This window comes from Sturnira hondurensis, unplaced genomic scaffold, assembly GCF_014824575.4.
Source record: "Sturnira hondurensis isolate 20B ecotype Veracruz unplaced genomic scaffold, ASM1482457v3 Scaffold0000982, whole genome shotgun sequence".
Classification (NCBI taxonomy): Eukaryota; Metazoa; Chordata; class Mammalia; order Chiroptera; family Phyllostomidae; genus Sturnira; species Sturnira hondurensis.
The window spans coordinates 1,233,337-1,251,251 of record NW_028073613.1 but is presented as its reverse complement, the minus strand read 5'-3'; the positions used below and the strand labels follow the sequence as shown (position 1 = coordinate 1,251,251).

Here is a 17,915-nt window from a genome sequence, read left to right as displayed (position 1 = left end):
GAGATGAGCGGTAGGTTTTATAAAGTATCCATCTAGGCAAACATGGCAGGGGTTGGGTGCATACTGTGGGTGAAGTGGTTGACAAAGATCAGTGCTATTGGTGGCACACAGAAGCAATACGGATGGGAAGGAAGCTGAAAGAAAATGGGCTGGGCGGCTGGGGTACCCTCATTGAGCTGGGAGGGGTCTCCGTTGCTATTTGTTTCTGAGCAGCTGCTGGTATGTCAGAGGGTTGGAATTGGCATGGTAAATCTAAAACGGTCTCAGTGGTTCGCTGACCTCACCCAAGTTCCAAGCCCTACTCTGCCTGATCCTTTCCTTGAGCCTCAGAGCTGAAATGCTCCTGAGCTTTTTTCCTATTGGTTGGGAAGAGCAGTTGAAGTTCCCTTGCCCATGTTAGGAGGTGTACGCCTCCTGAACTAAAGATAGCCACAGCTGGCCCTTCCAGGCAACTAAAAGCTTCCAGACTAAGAGGTGTTCCCCACTCGGCAGCCAGACTCCTTGAAATACCCTTTCAGTAATTTATCAACGCCTCCATGTCTCTGCTGTGCCATAACAAAGGCTGTGGGCAGCACTTTGACCCCAGTACCAACTTTCCTGGTGAGTAATCTTAGTTTTGCCAGGGGGCTCTGTGGGTGCTGGGGAGTGGTCCTCTGCGGGCAGTCTGTTAAAGGAGTAGAAACATTTAGCATACCTGCACTAGTTAAACTGGTCTGGGCGGTCTTTGATCTTTACTGATTGTTGTTTTTTTTGTATTATATGGAAAACCCATAGCATGTAAACCTGGGGAAGAGGTAAGAGGTGACATTTGGTATCATTTCCTTCCTTGATCCTTCGACCGGTATCCACAGATTCCTGTTGCCATCACCCTGGGATCCCAATCTTCCACGATGCACTTAAGGTGAGGTGTAGGTGAGGGGGGCATAGCAAGAGCCATTCCCAAAGGAAATGCACCCAGGAATCTAAGCTGAGCTGGGTCTCATTATCAGGGTTGGTCCTGCTGCCGGAAGCGAACTGTAGATTTCTCTGAGTTCTTAAACATCAAGGTAAATTCTTCCTTAAGATTCTGCCCCAATAGAAGGATTCTATCTCTAATCCTTCTCTCCTTATCCTGTGTACTAGGGCTGTACTGTTGGACCACACTGTGCTGAGAAGCTCCCTGAAGCCCCTCAACCTGAGGGCCCTGGCACAAGCAGTTCACTTCAGGAGCAAACACTGACTGCGATTCCAAAGTCAGCAGAGGCTTTGCTCCGAGAGAGGCCCAAGTAAAGAGGAAGTTCCAGAGTTTTTGCTACATTCATGGAGCTTTCTAGGACTGACTACTAATGAGTCACTGGGGTTTAGGAGCTAGGGAGATGGGAGGAGGACCAGGTGTCAGGACTTGGTGTATATTTCGTGTCATGGGGGAAATCTGTCCCGAAATAATAGTGTCCTTTGCTGTAGGGTGGTTTGGGGTGATGGGATAGCTATGTTAACAGAGCACGTGGCCCCCCTGTGAACACATACTTAGTTACAATGCAAGGGGGACTGATGGGAAGGACTTAATTCTTCTCTTTTTGGAAAAGAGCTTTATAATAGTTTATTTTATTTTATTTGTTTCTGTTTTTAGAGAGAGGGGAAGGGAGGGGAAAAGAGGGAGAGAAACATTATTGTGCTGTTGCTTCTCATATGCACGCTACTGGGGACTTGGCCTGCAACCCAGGCATGTGCCCTGACTAGGAATCCAACCACTGACTGGTTTGCAGGCCAGCACTCAATCCATTGAACTACACCATCCAGGGCTAAAATAGTTTTTTAAGAAATTGATTAGAGAGAGACAGGACGGGTAGAGAGAGAAACATTGGCTTGTTGTTCCGCCCATGGATGCATTCATTGGTTGATTCTGGTATGTGCCTTGACCGGGGATTGAATCGGCAACCTTAGCCTATAGGAATGGTGCTCCAACCAACTGAGCTACCTGGCCAGGGCTAAAATAGTTTTACATCAAGAAAAGGGTGCAGCAATATTGGCAGCCAAGAGGCGGCAGAGAAGAGTTAGTTAATTTTGTGGGAATAGTGTGCACAACAGAAGAAAGCCATATTAGGTCCACAGTTAATCAGAGGAAGAGGAAATGGTGCAACTCTACAGAGAAATACGAGATTTAAAGCAACCGAGTAGATGGGCAAGAGAAGTCCTGGGGATTTCCCCAGGGTCAGGGATTTGGGACGCCACAGAGGAAAACTGGCGATGGGGCTGCTACCCGGCCTCTCCAACCCTAACCCCACTTTCACCAGACTTCTTTGACTCCGTTAGTACTGGGGAGTGTTGGAGCTGTCAATCATGGTTAATGAGTCAGAACTAAATCACTCCCCCTTATCCCTAGGTCAGAGTTGCCTCCAAAGCAGCTTCCACTAAATATATCCCAAGCCCTGGAAATGGCATTGGAACAGAAGGAATTAGACCACGAATCCGGAGCAGGTAACTGGGTTCTTAGTAGGACAGGCCTCACAGACTGGAATTTAGTGAAAGCGGCAATTGGGTGGAGGGAATGGATAGGTTCCTGACTCTGTTTCCCTGGCCTAGGAATTGACAGTAGTCTGATCCGGACTGGTTCCAGCTGCCAGAACCCAGGATGTGATGCTGTGAGTGAGAGTTTGTGGGGGCTCAAGCGTGTGGCTGAGGGATACTATGCCCTAGGGATGACCGGGAATAGATACGAGGTTGTGTGGGGTATACTTTTTAAAAAGATTTTATTGATTTTTAGAGAGGTGAAGGGAGGGAGAAAGAGAGGGAGAGAAACATCAATGTGTGGTTGCCTCTCACACACCCCCTACTGGGGACCTGGCTCGCAACCCAGGTGTGTGCCCTGACCAGGAATTGAACTGGCAACCTTTTGGTTGGCAGGCTGGTGCTCAGTCCACTGAAACATACCAGCCACGGCGTGTGGGGTACACTTTAGAATGACCTGATTGTTTTTCTATTCTCTTTGATTTTAGGTTTACCAAGGCCCTGAGAGTGATGCTACTCCATGTACCTACCACCCAGGAGCACCTCGATTTCATGAGGGGTAAGGGAGAGTACTGGGTGGGCTTCGAGAAAGGTTTCTCCCAATGTTGATCATAAGATAGAATAAGGTAGGAGTGAAGGCTTGTGGGATTGGAAAGGGATTCAGGTGAATTATCTTCCTATCTCAGGATGAAGTCTTGGAGCTGTTGTGGCATCCAGACTCTGGATTTTGGGGCATTCCTGGCACAGCCAGGATGCAGAGTTGGTAGGCATGACTGGGGAAAGCAGGTAAGCTCCAACATTCCTGAACTCTTGATTAGAATCCAATTGCAGAAATTATTTTTCCTCCCTGTACCTCATAGCTACGCTATCTTCTCCCTTTTATATGGACCAGATAAGATACTGCTCCTTATCCCTCAACAGCCTGGAAGCCTTGCAATATAAGGTGGTGGTAATATTTCTGAGGCCCTGTCTCTTTTCCACAGAAACCGTGAGAACTCCTCTTGGGTTAAGAGTTAATTTTTTTTTTACCAGCATTTCACATCTTCTCTTTAGCTACCAGCATCTTGCCGTCATGACTGGCACCAGACAGATTCCTTAGTAGTGGTGACTGTGTATGGCCAGATTCCACTTCCTGCGTTCAACTGGGTGAAGGCCAGTCAAACTGAGGTGAGGAATGTCTGATGCCAGATAGGAGGCTAGTGAATTGGGTGATATTACAATCTTACAGGCAGAGTGGCTGTGTGTGGTTAACATGTGGGCTCCACAGTCCCCTGACAGGAAGGTAGAGCTGTTAGGCCATGGTTATCTGACTGACTTATGGATGTGTGGATCATAGCTGTGGCCTGGTTCATTGTCTTAATGACTCATTTTGCTCTTCTGGCATTGTTACTATCCCTGTCATTCTTTTCTCTCAGCTTCATGTCCACATTGTCTTTGATGGTAACCGTGTATTCCAAGCCCAGATGAAGCTCTGGGGGGTAAGTGAAGATAAGGGGCCACAGGAGGGGGGCAGGTGGGGTGAAAAGAAGGGCCAGACTGCAGTGAAGAGAGGGTGTCTTCAGGAAAGGAGCTGCTGTGGGAAAAAGTGGAGGTTTTCTCTTCATTTGCTTTGAAACTCTCTCTCACCTTCTCCCTCCCTCTTTTTCTCCCTCTCCTCCCCCTTTTCCCTCTCCACTTCCTTCCTTTCTTCTTTCTCTCTCCTTTACTATGTTGTCTTATTTCTCCATCGTTTCCCCCACCTTACATTTGGATTTTTCTCCCTGTCATTTATCACCATCCCACCCTGACCTCAATCCCTTTGATGTCCCCATTTTCTTTTTTTTTTCTCCGTTCCTCTACCTTTCCCTCTTCCTCAGGTCATAAACGTGGAGCAGAGCTCTGTCTCCTTGATGCCATCTCGGGTTGAAATCTCCCTGGTGAAGGCTGACCCAGGATCCTGGGCCCAGCTGGAGCACCCTGACTCACTAGCTGAGAAAGCTAAGGCAGGGGATGGTTTAGAGATGGATGAGGAAGAATCTGAGGATTCAGATGATCTGAGCTGGACAGAGGAGGAGGAGGAGGAGGAGGAAGCAATGGGGGAATAGGGACACCAGACAGTCAAGTGACGGGACAGAACCTCAATGACTCTCTTTAGGGTCTCAGAGACCAGGGTATGGTTGACCATGTGGTCTTGAGCAGCAGGAGGCTGAAGGAGGGGAGAACAGAAGTATCCAAACCATGCTGTGTTTTCCTTTAAATAAATCTTGTATTCTACAGTTTCACATAGTGTCGTTCTCTCACCTCACCATGTAAAATTGTATTCATCCCCCCCCCCAACTTCTGTGTGTGTTGGGCACACACATGCAGAAACAAACACATGAACATTTGATCTAGTCTTCACAGCCACTGGGTATTTCCTGAATACTTACTATGTGCCCAGTTATGGGTTGGGTGGTTTAGAGATATTTGAGAAACAGCAGACTTATTCATTCCTCTCAGGAAAATTACAGTCTGGCCGACAAGTCATTGCTAAGCTACAGGAAATGATAATAAACATTATCAGGTAGTTAAACTGAGTGCTAAATGGTGCAGTCCAGTTTTTAAGAACTGTAGGAACTGCGAGAATGGAGAGATGAATGTGGACTGTAAGTAGAAAGGGAAGGCTCCATGGAAGAAGTACTTTTTTTTTGCAGCTTTATTGAGATACAGTTCATATACCATACAACACCCATTTAAAGTGTAAAGTTCAATGTTTTTTTTTTAGCATACTCACAGCTGTGCGACCACAGTCCATTTTAGAACATTTTCGTCACTCCAAAAGAAACCCTGTACCCATTAGCAGTCGCTCCTAATTTCCCTTCAAACTCATAGTCCTGGGAAATCACTAATCTACTTTCTGCCTCCATGGATTTACCTATCGTGGCTATTTCATATGAATGGACTCGTTTCGTATACTATTTGTTCTTTCTTGACTGGCCTCTTAGAATAATATTTTCAAAGTTCAACCATGTTTAACATGTATCAGGACTTCACTCCTTTTTGTGAACAAATAATATCCCACCATATGATATACTACATTTTGTTTATCCATTTATCAGATGAAGGACATTTGGGTTTTTCCCACTTTTTGGCTGTTATGAGTAGTGCTGCTCTGAACATCCACGTACAATAGAAGTTTTTATGCGGACCTATGTTTTCATTTCTCTTGGGTATATACCTAGGAGTGTAACTTCTGAGTCAAATGGTAGCTCTAACCTTTTGAGCAACTGCCAAACTGTTTCCAAAGAGACTGCACCAGTTTACATTCCCACCAGCTGTGGAAGAGGGTTCCAATTTCTCCACATCCTCAATAACAGTTATTTGTTTTATTTTATTACATCCATCCTAGTCGGTGCGCAGTGGAATCTTGTGGTCTTAATTTGCGTTACCCTGATGGCTAATGATGTTGAGCATCTTTACATTTGCCTATTGGCAGTTTGTCTCTTAATTTGGAAGAATGTCGTCATACCCTTTGCCCATTTGCTAATCGGGTTATTTGTCTTTTTATTGAGTTGTAAGAGTTTTTTAAAATATATTTTGGAGACAAGTCTCTTGTCAGATACGTGATTTATACGTATTTTCTCACATCGTGTGTGTTGTTATTCCACTTCCTTGATGGTGTTCCATGAAGTCCCGTGACCCTGATTTTCCTTTGGTTTCTTATACTTTGATGTCATATCCAAGAAACCATTGCCTAACCCAAGGTCATAAAGATTTGCTCCTACTTTTTTCTTCTAAGACTTTTATAGTTTTAGCTCTTACATTTAGGTCTTTGACCCATCTTGAGTTCACTTTTTGTATGTGGGCCAAAGGAGAGGGTCCAGCTTTACATTTATGCATATCGATATCCAATTGTCCCAGCACCATTTTTGGACAACTCCTCTGTCCCCAGTGAATTGTCTTGGCACTATAGTTGAAAATCAATTGATCATACTTCTGGCCCACGTGGCTTAGTTGGTTTGGTGTCATCCTGCAAACTGAAAGGTCACTGGTTCGAATTCCAGTCGGGGCCCATGGCCAGGGTTGTGCATGCGGTCCCAGGCTGGGGCATAAAGTGCACTGATCTTAATGTACAACTTTTTTCTATCTTCTTGTCAAAATCAGGGGACCAGAAGCTACCCAGAAATCCAGGAGAGGATGGAGGTGAGGAATCAGAAAGTTCAAGTAACACTTGTTGCATATAAACTTCATATATGAAATTTCAAATTCATAGCTTTGATAAAGCAGTGTACTGGCTCATTTTACATAACTCAAAGGCTTAAAATATAAGAAATTTTCAAGCAGGCATATAACATTGATAACAACAACCACAGCTACCATTTCTGATACAAACTCACCTGCCAAGCACCGTGCTAAGCGCTTTGCACGTATTATCTAATTTAATCCCCCACTTCCCGCTATGATATATTTATATTTGCTCACATTAGTACAGATCCTCTCCCTGTCTCCTTTTATACTTCTCATTTCTCCCTGTGGTGCTCTGTATCCTATTCCCTCACATCTTCCCAGAAACCTTAACACTGTTAGTTATTTTTTCTCTTTCCTGTATATTCAACCTTTCCCTCTCATTGGATATTTTCATTGGCATTTAAATAGGTTCAGGTCTCTCCAATCTTACAAACACCATTTCCCTCTCTAGCTACTACTTAACTCTCTTCTCTCCTTTATAACTAAACTTGAAATAACTACTTTTTCCATTTTCTGCCTTCTAATCCCTTCACAACACACTTCAGTCTGTCTTCCAACCCTCTCAATCTGTGGTGATCAAGTCACCATGGGCCACCAAGTCACTGAATCCAATGGATACTTACTTTTTTAGTCCTCACTTTGCTTGATCTCTCAAGAAAAACCTGCCACCCAGGATGGTGTCTTCCTTGAAACACATTGGCTTCTGTGACCCACCACTCCTCTTGGCTGTCCTTCTGCATCTGTGGCCATTCCTTTTGGTCTCCTTTCCAGGCTCCTCCTTTTCTACCTGGCCATTCAGTGACGAAGTTCTTGAGGACTCAGCCCCTAGGCCTTCTATCTTATATGTAACTCTTCTGTACACTCTCATCTATGCCCATGATTTGAAATATCACCCACATGCCAGTGGCTCGCACATTTTTCTCTCTAGGACATAACTTTCCTTTGAAGCCCTGAACTGAGTATTACAGTACTAATAGCTAACACGTATTTGGAACAGCGTCTGGCATATAGCAAGTACAATATAAGTGTTTGCTATTATTAGTACTATCATTCCTCTTTCTCTTTAGCAAAAGCTTTGTCCACAGACTATTTGGAAAATTAGGGTGTTTTTTTCTTAGGAGGGACACATCCCCAGTATCCAATTTTATATGTTTCAGTAAGAATATAGCATTTTCTTGCCAGTCAGATTTTGCTATTCTTTTTTAAAAATATATTTTATTGATTATGCTATTACAGTTATCCCATTTTTTAAGGTTTTATTTTTAGGGGAAGTGAGGGAGATAAATATCAGTGTGTGGTTGCTTCTCACATGCCCCCTACTGGGGACCTGGCGAGCAACCCAGGCATATGTCCTGACTGGGAATCAAACCAGCGACCCATTGATTCATAGGCGGAAGCTCAGTCCACTGAGCCACACCAGCCAGGGCCATTTGCCCAGATTTTTATAAATGAGGAAACCAAGGCTTAAAAAAGGAAATAGCTTGTTTGAGGTCACAAGACTACAGCTAAAAACCTCAGTCATTGCTAGGGACCGTCCTGGAGCCATTTGAGAACATCCCAAGCCTGAGGGCCCCACTGGGATCATAGAAGAGGAACTTGACACCATGCCCCTGTGGCCTAGCACAGTCCCTCTGACAAAGCCTGACGGGAAACCAGCAAGGCCCTTGGTTGATCAATGAGATCTCACACCGATGTACCACGTTCCCAAACAACTTCTGTGTCTCTGATAAGAGAACCAGGCAGACCAGTGTGAATTCACGCCGTCCAGTTTCAACATGGCTCTTGCCGCGGCTCAGCAACCCTTCTATTTGTCTCATACATTCCTGGCACTCTCCCCACAGGGCCTGTTCCAGACCTTCCTCTTCTCAAATTCCAGCTCCTCCTGTTCCACTCTTTCAGAATAACACACACACACTTTCGCAGATACTTAGCAATTCAATAACATCTTAAAACTTTTTTTTAAGATTTTATTTATTTATTTAGAGGGGAAGGGAGGGAGAAAGAGAGGGAGAGAAACATCAATGTGTGGTTGCCTCTCACATGGCCCACAGTGGGGACCTGGCCTGCAACCCAGACATGTGCCCTGACTGGGAATCAAACTGGTGACCCTTTGGTTCGCAGCCTGAGCTCAATCCACTGAGCTACACCAGCCAGGGCTTAAAACTTTTTTTACATGGAGAATTTCAAACATGTACGAAAGTAGACGATAATATAATGAATCCTCATATACCACTCCGCTTCAACTAGTCTCAACTCTTGGGCATTCTTGTTCCCTCTGTGTCCTCCCTCCCACATTGTTTGGAGCAAATCCCAAACATGATATCATTCCATACCTAAATATTTCATACCTAAATATTCCATACCTAAATGATGTATCTTTAAAAGGTAAGAATCCTTTTTTAAAAAGTCACAATTGTAGTGCCATTAGCACATATAAAATTAACAAGCAATAATTCCTTAATTTCATCAAATACTAAGTCAGTATTTCAACTTCCAGTAGTTTCATAAATGTTGGGTTGTTTTTTTTTGTGTGTGTGTGTGTGTGTGTTTGAATCAGTCTCCAAATAAAGTCTATGTATTGTGATTGGTGGGTACATATTATATGTCACTTTTAAACTAAGGGTTCCCTTTCATTTCTTCTTTTCCTTGGAAGTTTTGGTTGAGGAAATTGGAGTTGTTTTTCAGTAGAGTTTCACACAGTCTGACTTTTGCTGATTACATCTCCATTATATAGTTTACTTGTTTCCTTGACCTCTGTCATACATATTGGTAAAATCAATAACATCTGTACAATGCATCTTTTTTTTTTAATTTCTTGTCCTGTTTTCAGTGATGTGAGCAAATTGTCCATGTGACCCAAGAAAGGGAAGGTTTCTGGCTCGGAGAGTGACTCAGGAAGGAGCTAGGACCTCTTTATCAGAACTGAAACAGATGGTTGGGGGTCAAAGCTCAATAAATAGTAACAGAAGTCTAGGCAAGATAGGAGGGTGAGGGGCCATGTAGTGTCAGATTTCCCGTCTGCTGGTATGTGGAGCAGGACAGGCAGTGGAGGAATGATCAGGCTGAAGTCAGAACTGGAAAAGGAGAGGTAGCACTTCAGGCAGCAGCTGGGATTATTTCTCCGGGGATTACTCTATTTGCTATACCCCGTTTTCTAAATATATCTTACTCATTTCCATCTCTGTGCTTTTGCCCAGGATGTGTCCTCTGCTTGGGGTATCGTCCCCTTTTCCTCCACCTATTCAAAGCCTACTTATCTTGAATGCCCAGCACAAGTTCCCTCTTTTCCATATTTTCGTATTTTTGCTTGTTAGAGTCATAAAACCTCTCTGAAAGGATACATAAGAGATCGGTGATCACTTTCCCAGGAAGGGAACTGCATGGCCTGAGGACAGGCCTGGAAGTGAGAAAGCTATTATCGATGTGTTGCAAGAGGGACAGTTATTCTGATGAGAGTATCTAATATGAAGTCTGTGGAAGGAGAGGAGATTGGAATTTGTAGTTTGAAAAGAAAGAGGAAGGTCTGCAACAGGCCCTGTGGGGAGAGTGCCAGGGATGCATGAGACAAATAGAAGGGTTGCTGAGCTGCGGCAAGGGCCATGTTGAAACTGGACGGCGTGCATTCACACCGGTCTGCCGGGTTCTCCTTCTAGCAGTGCGCTGGAACTTGGGGAGTGGGAAGGAGGAAAGAGGACAGTGCAGTCAGGGGTCCCAGAGACAGTAGCACTGAGTCTGGTGTACCTGGGAGATAATTACTGGTCTGGATGTTGTGAAAGGTAAAATACCTAGAGACCCCTCTGAGGTTGGAGGTGATGTGATCAGAGACACAGAAGTTGTTTGGGAAAGTGTTACATTGGTGTGAGATCTCATTGATCAACCAAGGGCCTTGCTGGTTTCCCGTCAGGCTCGTCAGAGGGACTGTGCTAGGCCACAGGGGCATGGTGTCAAGTTCCTCTTCTATGATCCCAGTGGGGCCCTCAGGTTTGGGATGTTCTCAAATGGCTTCAGGACGGCCCTTAGCAATGACTGAGGTTTTAAGCAGGTGGAATTCATCACTGAAACTGGAGCTTCTGCTAGAGGCTTGGTATAAATGTCATTTAAAAATTACGTATAAACTACTCTTTGTTGGGCTTTTACTATAATTTAAGCACTGTGATAAAGATATATTTTTCTCTATACTCCCTGAAATATATATATATATGTATTATATGTTCTCATGAAATCTCATGACAGTGTACTTTTTTATCCTCACTTGAGGACATGCTTATTGATTTTAGACAGTGGGGAAGGGAGGGAGAGAGTGGGAGAGAAACATCGATGTGAAAAACATTGATCAGTTGCCTCTCACATACACCCAGTCTGGGGACCAAACCTGCAACCTAAACATGTGCTCTCGCTGGTAGTTGAACCCATAACCTTTCAGTTCATGGAACAACACTCCAACCAACTGAACCACACTGACCAGGGCTCATGACAGTGTTTTTTAAAGCATTATTATTTTTTAAAATAATTTTTAAGATGTTATTTATTTTTAGAGAGGGGAAGGGAAGAGGAAAGAGAGGGAGACAAACATCAATGTGTGGTTGACTCTTGTGCAACCCCCACGTGGGACCCGGCCTGCAACCCAGACGTGTGCCCTGGCTGGGAATCAAACAGGCGACCCTTTGGTTCACAGGCTGGCTCTCAATCCACTAAGCTACATCAGACAGGGCTATTATCATTTTTTTAGTAGATGAGGAATCTGAAGCTAGGGGAGGATACATAATTTTCCCTAGGTCAAATAGCTCTTAAGTGTCAGAGCTTGGAGTCAAATTCAGGTCTGACCACAAAGCCTGTATTCTTCGGTGGCAACCACACTTGCCTGTAATAAATGAATCTTATTTTCCAGTGACACTTGTTATAAAATTGTAGATGCATTCCCAGCAAAAAAGAATCACACACACGGTGCTGGCTAGTGTGACTCGGTGGACTGAGTGCTGGCCTGTGAATCAAAGGGTAGCCAGTTCGATTCCCAGTCAGGGCACATGCCTGGGTTGTGAGCCAGGTCCCTCGTAGGGGACACATGAGAAGCAACCACACATTGACGTTTCTCTCCCTCTCTTCCCCTCTCTAAAAATAAATAAATAAAATCTTCAAAAAAAAATTTTTTTTGGTTAAAAAAGAATCATACACGGCCCTGGCTGGTGTAGCTCAGTGGATTGAGCATGGGCCTGCGAACCAGACGATCGCGGTTCGATTCCCAGTCAGGGTACATGCTTGGGTTGCAGGCCAGTTTCCGGCAGGGGCCAGTTCCCTGCAGGGAATGCACGAGAAGCAACCATACATTGATATTTCTCTCCTTCTCTCCTTCCCTTCCCCTCTAAAGATAAATAAATAAAATGTTTAAAAAATATATTAAAAAAAAAAGAATCATACACAGAGTTGTGAGGTTCTGGTGAGTAAGGAGTTAACTCTGTAGGTAGAAAGAGCTGCTTGGGTGCAGTATGACTCCCCAGACTAAGTTGCTCTGACAGAAAGAGTGGAGGAGAGTGATGGATTTGAGACACGGCTGTCAAACTCATTTTCACCAGGGGCCACATCATTTCTCGTGGTTGTCTTTGAAGGGGCGAAATAATTTTAGGGTTGTATAAATGTAACTACTCCTTAACTATTAAGGAGTTGAAATTACATTCAGCCCTTGGAAGGCAACTGAAAGGCTGACGTGGCCCCCAGTGAAAATGAGTTTGACATCCCTGATTGAAGAGATATGTCTTCATTCAGGCTGCCGTAACCAAGTACCATAGCCTGGGTGGTTTATAGACACAGAAATGTATATCTTACAGTTCCGGTGGCTGAAAGTCCAAGATCAGGGCGCCCTCTGCCTGGTGGAGAGCAGAGAAAGCAACTCTGTCCTGACGCCCTGAAGGGCACCCATCCCATTCATGATCTCATCCAGTCCTAATTACCTCCCAAAGGCCTCATCTCCTAATCCCATCACACTGGGGATAGGATTTCAACATAAGAATTTTAGGGGGACATGGTCAGTCTATAACAGGAAACCATATTTTGCCATGTATAATGCTCAGTGTTTTACCCAAATTTTTGAGGGAAAAATAGGATGCACATTATACATGGGTAATACTAAGTTCGTATCTATATAAATGTTTTTCTATTTATGCTTATGTGTTAACAGTGTGACTCTAGAAAGCAATAACAATATCCATATGCAAAATAGTACCCTGGAATACAATCATTGGTTTTGTTTCTAAATATAAATAAATAAAAAATGGAATGAAAAAATTAAAACGAAAGAATTTTCCCCCTGAAAGTTTGGGCCAAAATTGTGAGTGCGTATTATACATGGGAGTGCATTATACTAGGCAAAATGCAGTAATTCCACAGGTAGGAGTGAAAAGTAATGTGGCCATGCTACTGTTCTGTGTTCTTTGAGTTTAAGCAGCTCACTCCTTCCTTAGTACCTCTATCCCGTCTGATTCCCCTGCCTGGGGATAGTCTTTCTCTAGGTCTTTGAATATCTGGCTCCTTTTTGTCATTCCTATCTCAGCTCAAATATCATCACTCACGATAGAAAACCAATTCATTACCTTCAAAATTCAACAATAAAGGGAGAGAATCAGCCCTGGCTGGTGTGGCTCAGTGGACTGAGTGCCGACTTGTAAACTGCAAGGTTGCCAGTTCAATTCCCATCAGGGCATGTGCCTGTGTTGTGGGTGGGTCAGGTCCCCAGTTGGGGGCATGTGAGGTGAACCAATGGATATATCTCTCACACACTGATGTTTCTCTTCCTCTCTTTCCTCTCTTCTAATAGTAAATAAATCAAATCTTTAAAACGTAAAAATAAAAGGAGAGAATCAAGCATTTATCCTGCTTTCCTAGATGAACTAGATAACAAAACAGTGCGACGAGAGACCTGTCTTTTCACAAACCTATTCCAATGAAGAAAATAATAGTAAAATTGGAATATAAAAAAAAGAAAAAGAAAAAAAAGAATATCACCATTCTGCAACCCTTGATAAACAGATGTAGATGGTAAACATTAACATAAGGGTGTCAAACTCATTTTCACCAGCCACATCAGCCTCACGGTTTCCTTCAAAGGGCCAAATGTAATTTCAACTACTTAACAGTTCAGGGGTAGTTACATTTACACAGTCCTAAAATTACATGCGGCCCTTTGAAGACAACTGTAAGGCTGATGTGGCCCCTGGTGAAAATGAGTGTGACACCCCTGCATTAAGAGCTTCTAAGATGCCCTGGCTGGTGTAGCTCAGTGGATTGAGCACGGGCCTGCGAACCACACGATCGCGGTTCGATTCCCAGTCAGGGCACGTGCCTGGGTTGCAGGCCAGTTCCCAGCAGGGGACGCATGAAAGGCAACCATACATTGATATTTCTCTCCTTCTCTCCTTCTCTCCTTCCCTTCCTTCTAAAGATAAATAAATGAAAGCTTTTAAAAAAGAGCTTCTAAGATGACAAAAAGAGAGAGAGAGACATCAAACATTACGCCTATCCGATAGGCATACTAAAGGGATGGAAGCCAAGTTTGATCTTGTCTCTGGATCCAGTTGCCAATTTGCAGGAAATACAGAACTGTCCTATGCATGCGCAATCAGCAAAATCCACAGTGAGAAACAGTTCTTTCACACACACACAAAATCACCTCTCAGAGAGGCCTTTCTTTACCATGCTCTCTAAACCAGCACCTACTATCCAAGTTACTATCACATTACCCTGTTTGATTTCTCCATAGCCCATATCAACTGAGATTTCCCTACATAAGAATCAATTATAGCGTTAACAGTTAGGAGGACAAAACTGTAACATCAAGCTGCCCAGGTTCAAATCTTGGCTCCTCCACAAGTCTTTCCACACAATTTCCAGCACCTAAAACTGACCAGCACACACTTAATACATACTCAGTAAATATTTGTTGAGTGAGAGGTCTGAATTAGGGTGGCAAACAATAGATAGGAAAGAGACATGTGAGATATTTAACAGGAAGAAAAATACCTTAGACTTCATTTTTTTGTGATAGGAGAGGGTATAAGGCAAGGACTCCAAGGCTTCAACCTTAAGTAATGGATAGAAGGCTAATGCTAGGGGACTAATTGGTAATGGGAAAAAATATAATAAAGATTAAATTTAAGAAATAAATAAAAGCAATGAAAAATGTCAAAAGCACTCACCAAAAGAGGGCTAATGCTTTTAATAGAAATTGGAAAATGAGAGCCCTGGCTGGTGTAGCTCAGTGGATTGAGCACGGGCCTGTGAACCAAAGGATCACGGTTCGATTCCCAGTCAGGGCACATGCCTGGGTTGCAGGCCAGTTCCTAGCGGGGGCTACTTCCCAGCAGGAGACACACGAGAAGCAACCATACATTGATATTTCTCTCTCTCTCTCTTTCCTTCCCTTCTAAAGATAAATAAAATCTAATAAATAAATAAATTTTTTAAAGAAATTGGAAAATGAGGAACTAGAAGTAATACTATTTGGATATCCTGATAATTAATTTTATTTTAGATACAAGTTTGAGATGAGGGTAAAACATGAGTGAAAGTGCTAGCAGGCAGTTAAATATAAATGCAGAAATGGAATTCATGAGAAAAGTCTGCACAGAAGATAGATTTGAGTATCGTCTGCATCAGTGTGGCACTGAAATATTCAACTTTCTGGTGTAAGAGCTTCTTTCATCTTTACAAAACAAAAACTTGCCGAAGTGAATACAGTGGAAAACAAAGTAGTTGAAGCCTTACATTTTTCAAAGAAAGATTTTATTTATTTATCTTTAGAGAGAGGAAGGAAGGGAGAGAAACATCAATGTGTGGTTGCCTGTCACGCACCCCCTATTGGGGACCTGGCCCACAACCCAGGCATGTGCCCTGACTGGGAATCAAACCTGCCACCATTTGAGTGCTCAATCCATGGAGCCACACGAGCCAGGCTGTGAAGCTTTAAATTTATTCTTCAGAGGAAGTCACTGTTAGTAGTTTGTGTGTATCCTTCAAACATTTTCTATGCATTTGTAAACATATATTGGCACACGACACATGGAGACATATAGTAAAAGTCTGAGTGAAAACCTACATATGTATGGAGAAGTGTTTTTTTCTTTTTTGGCCAGTCTGGAATCATTCTGCAATATCTTTCAGTAACTTGCTTAGTCTTTAAGCATATATCACCTTATAGTCCTTATATTCCCATGTTAATATGTATAGATCTCAAAAAAAATATTTATAGCCCTGGCTGGTGTAGCTCAGTGGATTGAGCACGGGCCTGTGAAGCAAAGGGTCGCAGGTTCGATTCCCAGTCAGGGCACATGCCTGGGTTGCAGGCCAGGTCCCCAGTAGGGGACACATGAGAGGCAACCACACATTGATGTTTCTCTCCCATGCTTTCTCCTTCCCTTTCCCTTCTCTCTAAAAATAAATAAATAAAAATATATATATATATATATATATATATATGTATGTATGTATAGATCTTTGACATTCTTTTGCTGCATAGTACTTTATTACATGGATATGCCATAATTTATTTAACTATTCTGCTATTGATGAACACTTAGGTTGTTTGCAATTTTTTGTTACATATTATACAGCAATGAAAATCGTACATGTATCTTTGAATATTTGTGCTCATATTTTTTAAGGATAAATTCATAGAAGGAAGTTTGCTGGAAAGAAGGCATACACATTCTCTTTTTTAAAAAGATTTTTATTTATTTTAGAGAGGATGGAGGGGAGGGAGAAAGAGAGAGAAACCTCAATGTGTGGTTGTCTCTTGTGAGCCCCTCCACTCGGGACCCAGCCAACAACCCAGGTATGTGTCCTAATTGGGGATCAAACTGGTGACCCCTTGGTTTGTAGGCCAGTGCTCAATCCACTGGCCTACAAAGCCAGGGCCACACCATCCAGGGCCACACACATTCTTCCGTATCTAAAATGTTAATAGATGCTGCTCCATTTTCTTCCATAAAGGCTCTTGCAATTTACATGACCACCCAACAGTTTCCCAATGGCCCTCATCAATACTTTCTGTTATCAATTAAGATTTTTTTTACCAACCAGATGTTCAAATAATGGTATCTGATTTTTTATTGTTGTTCAAGTACAGTTGTCTCCATTTTCCCATCACCACTTTGTCCCGCTGCACCCACCCCCATCTCCCACCCTCAGTTCTTCCCAGTATCTCATTTTTAAAACGTATTTTCTTTATTTATTTTTAGAGAGGGGAAGAGGTGGAGAGCGGGAGAGAAACATCAATGTGTGGTTGCCTCTTATGCGCCCCCTACTGGGGACCTGGCCCACAACCAGATGTGTGCCCTGACTGGGAAACAAACTGGAGAACCTTTGGTTTGCAGCTCACGCTCAATCCGCTCAGCCACCAGCCAGGGCTCATTTTTATTTTATGTTTCCTCTGATTGTAGGAGAGGGTGAGGATTTTTTTAATGAATAATCATGTGTAAACTTAAAAAAATATTTATATATACATATATATACACACACACACATACATATATATATATATATATATTTTAGAGAGAGGGGAAAGGAGGGAGAAAGAGAGGGAGAGAAACATCCATGTGTGGTTGCCTCTCATGTGGCCCCCCACTGGGGACCTGGCCCGCAACCTAGGCATATGCCCTGACTGGGAATCGAACCGGTGACCTTTTGGTTCACAGCCCATGCTCAATCCACTGAGCTACACCAGCCAGGGCTCATATATAAACTTGTAATTAAACTCTTTTTTCAGCTTCCATTGGGTCACGCCCCTTCTCTGCTGTACCTGATGTCTTGGATCCTGGAGCTTTCCATAGTTTTACTGGTAAAATGGCCTCTTCTCATCTGTGTCCATCTCTGCACTAGACCAGAATTTCTTCCCAGATATTATTTCAGCTACCATTTCTCAAATGACTTTCCTGCCACTAGAGAACCCTTGGAACTTTTTGTCCTTTGGGGTTTGTATGTATTTTATATATTATTTTAGTGTACCTTTACAGGTGTCTCAGAAGGGAATTGAAATGTTATATTTGTCATATACATAATTCCCCTATGTAACTGCCTCTATTCAATTCCATTTATCTGTTTGTCTTTTCTTTTTTTAATATATTTTTTAAAAATTTGTTTAGATTTTATTTATTTATGTTTAGAGGGGAAGGGAAGGAGAGAGGGAGAGAAATATCAATGTATGGTTGCCTCTCGTGTGTCCCCTGCTGGGAACT

At 43.0% G+C, this 17,915-nt stretch overlaps 1 protein-coding gene across 3 annotated transcripts; it reads left to right on the top strand.

The window, feature by feature from the left end:
• The first annotated feature begins 4 nt into the window (after positions 1-4).
• On the top strand, positions 5-17,785 carry ITGB1BP2 (integrin subunit beta 1 binding protein 2). Of its 3 annotated transcripts, none has more exons than XM_037057856.1 (11): positions 5-600; positions 852-901; positions 990-1,046; positions 1,123-1,265; positions 2,363-2,457; positions 2,563-2,621; positions 2,976-3,046; positions 3,174-3,273; positions 3,541-3,654; positions 3,903-3,965; positions 17,447-17,785. In XM_037057856.1, the coding sequence occupies exons 1-11, from the start codon at positions 537-539 to the stop codon at positions 17,678-17,680; spliced, it is 1,050 nt and encodes a 349-aa protein (XP_036913751.1). In that variant the 5' UTR covers positions 5-536; the 3' UTR covers positions 17,681-17,785. The 3 variants fall into 3 exon arrangements, with proteins under 3 accessions (XP_036913751.1, XP_036913761.1, XP_036913771.1); XM_037057866.1 differs by lacking the exon at positions 17,447-17,785 and adding an exon at positions 4,344-4,748; XM_037057876.1 differs by lacking the exon at positions 990-1,046.
• The last annotated feature ends 130 nt before the right edge of the window (positions 17,786-17,915 follow it).